Raw genomic sequence first — 13,441 nt, forward strand, 5'->3', positions numbered from 1 at the left:
TGAAGTAAGGTTAAGAACAGAATCACCTAAACCAGAAGTGGCTAAGATTCTGCAATTGGTGATCACTAAGGAAAGGAAGGTCATGTCCACCTTGATCGAAATGTCAGAAAACAATGATGATGTATTGTTTTTAGTTAAATTTCATGGGACGTAGCACTCAACACAGTCCTTTGCAAGTAGACACTTAATGAGCCAGATGTTCCAGCCCCAGCAGTTTCTGCATGAATGTGTGCTCTAGGAAGGGTATGCTCCCTCCTTAAGTCCATAGGGGCACTGAGCACAAGGATGCTGCAGAGGATTCCCAATGCTACACAGGTAAAAATGGGTACAGGAACTACAAGGCAAACCCATTCATCTTTAACAAGAGTGACTGTTGTGGAAAAGGCACATTTGTCCACCCAGACAGTAAAAGTTACCTATGGTTTTCTACTGCAAAATGGATTTCCTAAGCAATGTGCATTTGAATTATATGCCTAGATGGGAGGAATAACTTTGATGATGAGAGTGGGCTTAGGATATCCACAAAGATAGACAGCCACTATAGGAGAAAATCAGAGGCTGCAGTGGCAGTAAGAGAATAAACAACCAAAAAGGTCCTTGTCCCTGTGCTGAGATTTTCTTCAAACATTTTATGCGTGTGCCCTCATAGACACATGTGACACTATAAATGATAATATGGTTTTATTAATGCTTGCTGGCAAACTGAATGAGTAGGGAATCTAGTTACTTACAAATCATATGGGTTATAAAGAGTGGCTAAGATCTAAAAAATAAGCTTTAAAAAGGAAATGTCCAAAAAGCAAAAGGGTGCCAGAAATTTCTGGGTAAATATATCATAGAAAAGTTTAGTACTTGGCAATTATTTTGTAAACTTTTAATGAGTTTACTGATTATACAGATACTTAAATATGACAATATTTGGATACTCTGTAGGAGGCTCTCCAGATTACTGATGCTTATCTAAGAGCCTTACAAGGAAGAGAGCAAGGTCCACAGAAATACCTTGGTTCTGTGCAGAGTTCTGTATTCAAGTAATAATAATAGCTAGCATTTATTGAGGGCCCACTAGGAGTTGTCTACTCTGCTATTATTAATCCTCACATGACTTTGCAAAGTTGTTATAATTAGAGTCATTTTACCAAATGGAGAAAACACAGGCTCAGAGGTCTGCACATAACTCTCCAAGGCCACCATTAGTACCTGAGTTAGAATTTTATTATAAGCTTACTTGACTCCAAAGTCCATGCTCTTTCCACTATCACATTCTTTCTTTTGCTCTATTTCTATCAAATTTATGGTAAACAATTTTAATATTGATAAAGAAAGCTTTTACTTGGTACATACCACATGGTTCAGGAAACTCAGTGAAGCTAACCCTTATTCAACACAAGAAATTAGAAAAAGAAATCCATTTGATTTAACGTCTGTAGTACCTCTGTTTGTTTAATTTACCAATAGATAGTTACAGAAGGATATCTCAAGAGTGACTTATCTGATTCATCACTAGCGTCAGACAAGGGCTTTCTGCAAATTCTAACCCAGATATCAAATAGGCAGAGAGAGAAATTTGTAAGCATTCAATTTACTGTGACTTTAGGTCACTTCTAAAATATGTTCATATCTTAATACACTCTGAAATTATTTCCTACATTCTAAATTGTTTTTTAATTATTTTTATGGGCAACTTCTACCAAATATTCACAAAAAAGAACATTTATAAAAAAACATGTTAAGCAACAGATATCATGAGGTGTATCTGCTTAAATTTTTAAGTGTACAGTATCATTAACCATGAGCACAGTGTTGTGCAGCAGACCTTTAGCAATTTTTCATCTTGCATGACTGAAACTTTATACCCATTGAATGACATCTCCAGAGCAAGATTTGGCTCTTTCTAGTTAGTATGACAAAGGGCATGACAAAGAAACAGCAATAAATGACTAAGTTAAAAATAAAAGATATTTGTATCTAAGAGAATTTAGAACCAATTCAAACATTTTATATGAAACATATTTATTTCATTTACTCATCAGCTTCTTATGACAGTTGTTTACAAATAAACAGTTTTCAAATTAAAGAATCAAGTGTTTTAGATCTTACAGCAAAATAATGTCATGTAAGAAATCACAAATTGATATTAGATCCTGGGAAATGGGTTGGTAACTGTCCCAGAGTTACAACATCTAAGCATTTAGAGTCTGTGAAAATCATATATTTCAAACTCCGTCATTTGGACTCAATTTAATTTCAGTATGTTTGCTTCACTCAATATTAAATTACTGATTTTTTAAAGAGGAATGCACATCAAATTTGGCCCCTGCATCAAAAAATGGCAACTCAGGGGCTTCCCTGGTGGCGCAGTGGTTGAGAATCTGCCTGCCAATGCAGGGGACACGGGTTCAAGCCCTGGTCTGGGAAGATCCCACATGCCACGGAGCAACTACGCCCGTGAGCCACAATTACTGAGCCTGTGCATTTGGAGCCTGTGTTCCGCAACGAGAGGCCGCGACAGTGAGAGGCCCGTGCACCATGATGAAGCGTGGCCCCCGCTTGCTACAACTAGAGAAAGCCCTCGCACAGGAGCGAAGACCCAACACAGCCAACAATAAATAAAAAATAAATAAATAAATGGCAACTTGCTCAACATTAAAGAAACAAAAAACCCAATCAAAAAATGGGCAGAAGACCTAAATAGACATTTCTCCAAAGAAGACATACATATGGCTAAGAGGCACATGAAAAGCTGCTCAACATCACTAGTTATTAGAGAAATGCAAATCAAAACTACAGTGAGGTATCACCTCACACCAGTTAGAATGGGCATCGTCAGAAAATCTACAAACAACAAATGCTGGAGAGGGTGTGGAGAAAAGGGAACCCTCTTGCACTGTTGCTGGGAATGTAAACTGATACAGCCCCTATGGAGGTTCCTTAAAAAACTAAAAATAGAATTACCATATGACCCAATAATCCCACTACTGGGCATATACCCAGAGAAAACCATAATTCAAAAACACACATGCACCCCAATGTTCATTGCAGCACTATTTACAACAGCCAGGTAATGGAAGCAACCTAAATGCCCATTAACAGACGAATGGACAAAGAAGATGTGGTACATATATACAATGGAATATTACTCAACCATAAAAAGGAACGAAATTGGGTCATTTGTAGAGAGGTGGATAGACCTAGAGACTGTCATACAGAGTGAAGTAAGTCAGAAAGAGAAAAACAAATATCATATATTAATGCATATATATGGAATCTAGAAAAATGGTACAGATGAACCAGTTTGCAAGGCAGAAATAGAGACACAGATGTAGAGAACAAATGTATGGACACCAATGGGGGAAAGCCAGGGCGGGGTGGTGGTGGTGGTGGTGGTGGTGGGATGAACTAGGAGATTGGGATTGACATGTATACACTAATATGTATCAAATAGATAACTAATAAGAACCTGCTATATAAAAAAATAAAATTAAATAAAATTTAAAAAGAAATGGCAACTCTGGGGAAAATTGTATTTTTGTCAAGCATTACTGTAGTTCAAAACTATTAAGTTGGAGTGCCTCAACAATTATATCCATATTTTAATCACAACACAAACTGTGAGAACAGGTTTTCTTCTTGCTGTTATGTGTTGGATTTTTCTATGGCAAACACACCATCATTCAGGAAAGTCAAGCTCTCCTGGAATAAGTAAAAGACTGCATCTCAGTTACATTGTTAATCTCCATAAATGACCACTCAATTAATGCCCAGTCTAGTAGAGTTTAAGGCCGATAGTTTTTCAATGTAGAGATGTCACATTTCATGCTATATACTTGAGTAAATATACATTGCTACCAAGTTCAAAGTATTGTGTTTTAAAGGAATTGCAGTGTAACTTCAGTTAAACCACAGTGGTCATGCAATGATTCAGAGAGTGATTACATAGTTTGTAGAACATCCATATAATATTTTACCTAATTATGTGCAAATTTGCTATGTTATTGTCATGTTCATCAGAAGAAGTAAATACAACTTGAATTTCAAACGACTTTTTTTTTTAAACTTTTGGGCAGCTTTGAGGTTGAAGGCATGGGGTTGAAATCATTGGCAAAAACTGGGTTTTGGAACTGTACTTATCTACAGAGTTCAATTATCCATGCTACCCTTTTCTCCATTACCCCCTAGGAAACTGAAAGTTGGATATATTAACTTGTCCTATTATCATCAGTCCAGAAGGTTTTACAGACAGGTTTGTGCTTATCTATTACTTGTGAATTTGAAAAAAGTGGACCTTATACGCTGAAGTTCTGGCTTCAATACTTGGCAAAGTTATGTCTCTTTTCTCTCCCTCTTCTCCCTAAACTTTTACTGTCCTCTTGCTTCTCATTTTCAAGTCTCTTCTTAAGGAGAACTAAAAACTCACTGTTACCTAATCTTTCTTCAAATAACAGTAGAAGCAAAGCATAAAATTTAATTTTATTAACTGTTTTCTACTTCATTACATAAGTTCTTCACCTAGTGTGTTTGTGCTTTATTTTAGAGTTTATAAAATTTTGTGATTTATATATTCACATTCAAGGGTCATCTTAGAATCCTGTTCTTTGGTATCATGAAAAATGCTACTTTTGATCAGTCTGGGTAAATCAGAAGAATGGATGCTCAATAGATATTCAAAATATATAAAACAAAGATATAACAAAATATCTTTGTTTCTGTACAACAAGATTATTATACTGATAGTAGAAAACTTTTTTAGGGATCCTATAAAGTTCACATTTTATTTGACACCTAATGGACCTCCATCATCTATAACTACTTTTTGGTTTTCACTCTTTTATTCACTGTCCCCTTTCTTATACATCAGTATACAAACCATGAATTTGTACTTTTAAGTTCTAAAAGCTGAAAATAACAGCTGAAATATTAAACCTGACTTCCTTTGCTTTTGTGATACAGGCAGGTTATTCAGCATCAGTGGAATGATAAACAATTAAATCAGCACAGTTATGCAAGTGCAGAGACAGTGGTGGCTTGCCAGTGTTAAATGAAAGGGTACAGACCTGCCTTAGGGCCATTTTAAACAAGAGTTTAAGAAATGAAATCTAAGCCAACAGGGGAGAGAAATGTTTACACTGTTAGAAATAAGTAGAATGGTGCCTTGAATGTTCTAGTAAGGTTATTTCAGTAACCAAAGGCATTCTTAATAAAGCTACAATCCTTGGTCTATGGGGTGGGTTTCTATAAATGTTAGAAATACACTAATACTGAATAATTAATATCTTCAATTCCACAAACATTAACTGAGCAGCTAAAATGTGTCAGAGTCTGTGCCAATTTACTGGAGATATAGGATGAACCATCTCTCAACCCTGGCTGCCTCTAAGGATCAGTCTCAATCTCCTAGTAGCCATAAAATAATATCAATACCCCAGCCTCGCCCTCAGAGATTCTGAGTCATTGTGACTGGGATAGGACTAGGCACCCGTAGTTTTTTAAAGCTCCCCAGGTGACTTAATATTCAGCAAGAGTTGAAACCGTTAGGTCCTAGGCTCTCATATTCCCTTAGAAAGATACAAATAGCAATGCAGTAGTAGGACAAATAAATGCTGTGGCATATCAAGTACTCCAAACTTTTTCAACATTTCTTGAGCAAGTACTATGTGCCAAGTGCTTTTGATGGCACCCCTAACAATTCCTGAAAGTAGGTGTTATCATACACACATTGTCAATGAAGACACTGAGGCTCAGGAAGAGTCAGTGACTTGCAAAAAAAATCACAGAACTTCTAAGTGGCAGGGTTAGGCTTTGAACCAAGACACCTTGCCTCCAACTCAACATAGTATCTGGGGAAAAATAAGTAATGAATTTAGGTGATTTTTAAATTTTAATACTTCAAACAAATAGGTGTCAAGAAGGGCTGCCCCTCAAGTAGCTAGTGGTTAAGATACTTGAAGACAGAGTCAGATTTTATCATTTCTTTCTCCAATACCATTTTTAATATTTTTTTCTGGGGTTTTCAAAACATAGTGAGTATTTTATTTTCCTTCAGGTTGACCTAGTAGAGATCCAAAGACAGCAATGCTTTATGGAAAAGCCATTTCTTCTCTGAGTTGAATACAATCTGAGCCCTGGGAAAATTCGATTTGAGAGTTACACTGATCTACATATGATATATCTACATAACATCAGGGCCACCAGTGACTCTGTTGTCCCCACTTAGCTGTGCACTTTAAGTATATAAGATTATGACCTAAACCATAAGCAGCAGACCCAGGCAGGAGTTAACTAGCTAGTCATTTCAGCCTACATGTTTTAATATGTTGTCCTTACCAATATAAACATTATCTACAAAAGGGCCCTGGGTTCCTTTTAATTCCTGAAAGTACCCATGTTATTACAAAGTACAAGAAACAAGTTGTATTGTACTAAATACCTTTATATCTATGACGCAAGCCAGCCTTACAAGACTTGTAGAGAAAGTTTAAGTAATAACAAATCTTAAACATAACAGACTAGAAATTATAGTTTTATTCAATGAGGTAATTACAAGTTATTTCTATATTAATTTGAGTTAAACATTCAAATAAACATCCATGTCCTAAGGTCATATCACTCAGATGTAGTACTAGGATACCTATTTTTTAAGAGTGTAAGTATTACTGTTTTAACTCATGATGTTTTAATTCTGCCTGAATATTCCTTTCTTCTCCCTTCATTTTGCTTTCCTGAACCTTCCAGATGAATGTGTGCCCTCACACTTACTTGTCCAAAATAGCCCAGATACTGGTTTCTTCCTTGAGACATTTATATCCTATGAACCACCAAGGGCACAAAGCACATAGTAGGACCTCATAAAAAATTTCAGAATGGACATTGAATGAATAGAGTGAAATCTTCCAGAGTTTTGACCATTACTTTACGAGAAGCCTCTCCTGCCAACAATGACTGAGTCCCGGGCTAATTCAACATTCATATCCATCAGAGAGGCACAGGGGACTGTTACACAGGCACTGCCATTGGAGGCAAGAGAGCATGACTCTCCTTTCCTCTCCATTGCCATGCAGCCTTTGAAGAGTTATTTACCTTCCCTGACTTTGGTTGCCTCTACTGTTTACGGTGGGACTGATAATGCCTTACTTGCCAAGAAGCACAAAGTTGGTCCAGATGATTTTATAAAGTCTTTTCTAGCTCCAAACTATGACAGATCTTTGACTGAATCAAACCTTTCTTAGCCCCATACAAACAACACAGTTTGGACAAAACACAGAACATCATTTGAAGGTGCTGTGTAAAAGATATGTGATAATGAACTAACAGTAATCATCTGATGTAAGTGAATTAACTACATTGCATTGCAAATTCTTACTTATTACTATTAGCACTTTTATCTGCTTATGAAGAACCTTATTTGTTTCTTACCTTTTGACTTCCTGTCATGATATGACCTGCCTCGATAATGAGGGGTGTCCAAATACAGATTCTCAAGATCTTCTTGCCATGATTCAGGATTGAAGTGCTTGAGCAGATCTTCCACAGTATCAAATTCTGCAATTGTTTTGTCCAGAGTATCCGCAGTGAGAGTGGGGTCCGTTACTGATGGAGAGTGATAGGATACCCCCTAAGAGTGACATACAGCTCAGTGTACTCAGAAAAAGTCCATTGCTATGAAATACAAGAGTCAACCATATGGAAGGAACATAAACAGACTTCTGATTACAAGACATCATGTACATAAATATCATGCTAAGCCACTGTGCCATAGTCTTGCTATATTCCTAAATAAGAACAATTAAGTGGTAAATCATAGTCATTCACTTTTTTGCAAATCAAAACCCGGAAGGTCATAAAACATCCAGGTCATCTGAATTGTAATCATTAAAAAAAAAATACTAGCTAAATGGAAATATCAAAATAAGTCATCCAATTTCTTGGTCCAAAGTCTCAAATCATCATATCCATATCAACAAATAATGGTGACCAGGTAAATTCTGAACTCCTTTCCATGCAAATGTTGAATAATCCAATTCATTCTCTCCATTTAGCCTCAGTGTCCTACCTTTGTAGCTCACCTAGCATTGTAGACGTTCTTTGAACAGGGTTTAAATTTACTCTGGAGACATCTTGATAAAATTTGGCACTTTAACCAGCTTACTAACTGTCAACAAGGATAATAAGCCATGAAACTGGCCCCCTTGACCTAAGAGTAGAAGATTCACATGTGTGTGTGTGTGCATTTTTTTTAACATCTTTATTGGAGTATAATTGCTTTACAATGGTGTGTTAGTTTCTGCTTTATAACAAAGTGAAGCAGCTATACATATACATATATCCCCATATCTCCTCTCTCTTGCATCTCCCTCCCACCTTCCCTATCCCACCCCTCTAGATGGTCACGAAGCACTGAGCTGATCTCCCTGCGCTATGTGGCTGCTTCCCACTAGCTAACTGTTTTACATTTGGTAGTGTATATATGTCCATGCCATTCTCTCACTTCGTCCCAGCTTCCCCTTCCCCCTCCCCGTGTGTGTGTGCATTTTAAGTGCTATAGTTTGTGAGGGATCCCAGCTGCCATTTAAACATTCTCAGGAATACTCTTCAAATGGGGAATGCAACATCATTAAAAGTCTGGAAGGGATTATGTATTTTGCCATGGAATACACCCCCACTTAAGTTTCCAAGCACTTACTTCACTAACCCTTGTAAAATCTAGAGGTAAATGAGCCATGTAGCAAACATCTCTGTAAAACTTCATGACCCATTAACAAGGAAATGGAAAGCACGTAGTCTCCAATGATTTCTAAATGTCTTTAAAGAAACTGCCAAACAAATAAGATCCCCCAAGGGCAAATATCTCATATCTCTACAGGAAAAATAGAGATTAACGAAAACTTGCATTTCTGAAACTCAGCTGCATTCCTATTGAGAAATAATATGCCTATGCATTATAGAGTCCCAGACAGTACACTCTCAGGTGACACATTTTCTTTTTAGCCAATCAAGATCCAAAAGTCCCCAAAAGGATCACTTGCTCTTAGGGGGACAGTCTTTCTTTAGCAAAACTAAGAGGTTTTATAAAAGCATAACCTACCATTGGTGTAATTTAGGAGATTTCAAACATGCCCTGTAGGGAAAGGGAGTAGGTGGCAGACGGGGTTTGGGGAGTAGCGTGTGAGACATGAGATAGACTGCTGAAGGTATCAGGCCAGCTCCTTAATCTTGGAGTGTGTTTGTGTGTGTGTGTGTGTGTGTGTGTGTGTGTGTGTGTGTGTGTGTGTGTGATAGAAGCTGAACCCTGATTGAAGCACATCACTTCTGATTTTCAGATCCCTCTTGGCATCCTATGCTAAAGGCGGCTAAATTTATGATTCAGTAACAAAATTCCAAATTCCCATTCAACTTTGTATTGCCTGGATCTACAGTCTACCTGGCTCATACACAACAGATGATTTACAATTAGCTTTGTATCATGTGGGTCTAAGAACAAAATGAGCTGGCCAAAGTTAGGTGCATGGCAGAATATGAAAGCTTTGAAATTAAAATTCTTCCCTCTTTTTTGAAACAAAAGCAGCAATGTTAATCAAGCCATTCAGACACAAGCATAAGCTACTTAAATGGCTCTGAGGAAGGAGGAGGAGGGAGTCTAGTCTCTTCTAACATTAGTCTGAAGAGCAAATCCAAACCGTAGGTAAAATGTAAAAGGGTCCTTGTGTGTGAGTTTTACTGCTCTTTTCAAGTTTTGACTTGAAACACTAATGATATTTAAGAAAATATTTATGAGTGACTAGGTGATCTAATCAACCCAAGAGAATATTTTTGTTTCCGAGGCAATTATATAAGAACTATTTTTGAGAGAAATACTAGTTGGGTGTGCCTCTTTCAATTGCACTGTAAATTTGATCTCATTCAGCTTTTGTTTTATGTTTGTAAAATCAATTTTAAAGCTAAGTGAATTACTTTTAAAGTAATGATAAAAATCTGTAAAAATGTTCTGAAAACTGTAAACTGGTTTCAACAAAAATAAAGAATGGTTTATACAGAAGTGAATGGTAGGTCCAAAGGCCCTTGCTCCTACTCCAGAAGGTTCTTGAAAATCAGAATGCTGAGAAAAGAAGCTAGGTCTCCCTGGTCTTCCTAGAGGACTCAGCAGAACCTGGACTTGGAACGCAACCCAGAATAGTTTCCAATGGATTTGGACCTAGTGCTGAGCTTCCACAGATGCACCAAATGGACAGGACAATCGTCTTTAAGAGGGCCTGGATTATCCTGAATCAGTGAAGGGTCCTTTAAACTTGATTTCTGCCCTTTGGGCAGGAATGATTAGATAACCCTGGGCTATCATGTACAAGATACTTGAGAAGCCAGAGGATCTCCTGACAGAATAGACCACTATGTCCTGAATGGCAAAAGCTACCACTGGCATGTACCTTGAACTGTCAGTCTTGGGCTGCTAACTGCCCACACCTCTTGCCTAGCCTCCCAGCTCCTCAGTATTACCTGCCTTATTTTAATTTTCACCTTCCTGACAATGATTGTCTATACTCAGCTAGGTTCACAGCATGCATTCTTGACCATCAGAAACGAACAAAACACTCTTAATATCACCATTAGAGACCTCACTGATCTCGATCAGATCATGTTCTAGTTCACCAGCCACACCAGGTGAATTAAATAGTCACAGAATCCATAGCTGAAGAAATCCTGGCATCTGAGGGAATTTTTAAAAATTCCCTCCAAGAACAAAAGAGAGAACATCACTTCTGGAAAAAAAAAATCAACTCTGACTCAGCCACACTAACCCACCTTAGAACCATGGACAATCTTTCTCCATGCTCTTAATCTTTTAATGAACAACTGCATTTATTATCTTGCAGTTTATTGCTACATAAGTGCTACCCATAAGATTGGTGAAAACAAAGTCTGCTCTTTCTGTACAAAGTAGATAAGTATACAGAATACTGGGAAATGACTAAATCTGGAGGGAAAAAAATGGAGCATGAACCACTTTATAGTTTCAGGGTGAGTTATGTTTTATTTCCAAGCCACATAGAACACAAGCCTGGCTTGCACTTAAGTTATGTTACCATAAACATGGATTTTTCACATCTGAAAAGATCCTTGAAAATGCAAAGGTTAACGGCGTCCCCTGGAATATTCAAAAAACTATTTCAAAATTCCCCACCTGAGCTTGGGCCCTGAACTGTTTCACACCTTTGATATGTCTGGACAGTCCTTTAGTTGCAATGTTCTCCTTTGAAATTGATAAATATTTAAGTCATTGTCTATCCTGTGTTCCTACAAGGGGTACTGACATTTCCTGGAAACCTTTCTGAAAGAGGAGAAAAAAGGACATCTGACATAGCTCACTATAACCTAAAAGAAATGGAAGAACACATCATGTTTGAGACCTGGCTTTGGGTCCAGCCATAGATACTTCATGCAGCTGAAGTCATCCCAGGGTTGACCTTAGCTACTACTCCATCAGTTGTCTTTGCAGGCAACAGAAAAATAAATTACTTACTGAGATTGAGCTTGTGACTGATTCCCAATTGGTCTCTGAGGCTGCTGCGGGTTGGAAATCTTCCTGGAAGGCAAAGAAACATCCATGCGAGTAAGGCAAACCTCTGTTCAATTCATTACATGCACAGTTTCATCTCAGCCATCTGAATCTTCTTCCAACTAAGTGACAACAGGAATACAGGCTACATTACTGCTGAACAGGTCACCATCTGTCTTAAGCACCTCTCCTCAAGAACCCTTGTCATTCAAGACACGGACAACTGCATTCACATTTACTTATAAACACTGGCAAAATGAAAAAACGTGGGGACAGGAGTTCACCTTTTTTTTGTTGTTGTTTTTGTTTTTGTTGGCGGTACGCGGGCCTCTCATTGTTGTGGCCTCTCCTGTTGCAGAGCACAGGCTCCGGATGCGCAGGCTCAGCGGCCATGGCTCACGGGCCCAGCCACTCCGCGGCATGTGGGATCTTCCCAGACCCGGGGCACGAACCCATGTCCCCGGCATTGGAAGGCGGACTCTCAACCACTGAGCCACCAGGAAAGCCCAGGAGTTCAAATTTTAACTCAGCCATCTACCGACTGTGTGACCTCAGGCAATCTACTCTCCTCCCTTCCTCTTCTGTAAAAGGCTGGTATGGGATGCTTAAATTACAGGGCTGTTTTGAGAATTCAATGCATTAGTTATGTAATTATAACTAGCACTTAAAATGCTTAATAAAGAGTAATGATAATTATTGTCAGTATTAATGGTTATTTGGTTTGAACTAGGCTCTGCATCACTTTCAATCAGGAAGACTGGGGGTTGGGGGGGGAGAAGAAAATAGCCATGGGAGGGACAAAGTACTACCCACTCAAGAAAAGAAAGTAGAGAGCAGACCTGAGAAAGTTAGTTACCTCAGAAGTCTTAAAGGATTTGTGACCTCAGGGAAAGAAACTTCTCTTATAAGGCAAACTTCTTTCTGATTTGTCTGTAAGTTTCATGTTAATTACCCTAGTAGCAGTAAGTTTTAAAAACATAATGGGAAGGAAAGCTGATCCTATCATTTTTACAAGTCACAGTTGGTTTCTTGACCCTGATGAAATAAATCACCTTGGTTAATTTCTTCCAGCCTGATCAGGGAGTAGGAGGTATTTTAAGATGATGCTGATAAAAAATTCAGCCACTCAAATCTGACAGCTTATACACCCAAGTATACTGAATGAGAGCTAAGTACCAGGTCTAAATTTCATTAGCATTTTGAGAAGCCGGAAATGTATTTATTAAGTGCTCATGATGAAACTGGTTTATATATAAATGTCTACGTTGAAGAAATTTTAGTTGTTTACCAGAGGGAACTAAGGCAAATGTGGGCTTCAAGGAATGAACATCTATTAAAAACTGGCTGGACATCACTATTCTAATTTCAACCTCAGGGAAGAGAGGAAAGAAAGAGAAAATGTGGTCTCTGCATCCTGCAAGACAGAATACATGTGAAAAGGGCACTGAATTCTCACAGAAGAATGTGTGCAAACAAATGGAGGTTGGCATTTATATGAGTCTTCATAAACTGGTAAACAGGTGAAAAAAGCAAGAAAGCCAATGGCTTCCCCCTGTCTTGAAGAGACTATTGGTGGGAGAACATATTCCAGATAAGAAACTGGGACATGAACAATTCTCAGATCAGAGAATTTTCATTTTTACTCATTCATTATATATTTGTTAATCATCTACTGTGATACATTCTAAGCTGAGGGTAGAATCACAAGGAAATAAGAAACTATACTTGCCCTCATGGAGTTTACAATGTAGACACATAAACAGGTGAACAAACTCATGCAGGTGCTAATACTAATCAGGATACCACAGGCAGTAAAAAATTCTACATGCAGAGGAAGTGGGCTTTAGAAAAATTTTGCATAATGAGGTGACTGGAGCTGAGTCTTGTAGATTC

The 13,441-nt window shown here is 38.0% G+C and overlaps 1 protein-coding gene across 2 annotated transcripts in view; it reads right to left on the reverse strand.

Annotated features, from left to right (window-relative positions):
* Positions 1-13,441, reverse strand: part of PDGFD (platelet derived growth factor D) — a 237,558-nt gene that overhangs the window by 19,094 nt on the left and 205,023 nt on the right. For both annotated transcript variants that reach the window (XM_030835758.2, XM_030835749.2), the window contains exons 4-5: positions 11,513-11,575; positions 7,414-7,612 (exon numbers count right to left, since the gene is read on the reverse strand). In XM_030835758.2, the coding sequence (XP_030691618.1) occupies positions 7,414-7,612; positions 11,513-11,575 (262 nt within the window). The remainder of the gene's footprint in view (positions 1-7,413; positions 7,613-11,512; positions 11,576-13,441) is intronic.

The sequence above is a fragment of the Globicephala melas genome, chromosome 8 (genome assembly GCF_963455315.2).
Source record: "Globicephala melas chromosome 8, mGloMel1.2, whole genome shotgun sequence".
Taxonomy (NCBI): Eukaryota; Metazoa; Chordata; class Mammalia; order Artiodactyla; family Delphinidae; genus Globicephala; species Globicephala melas.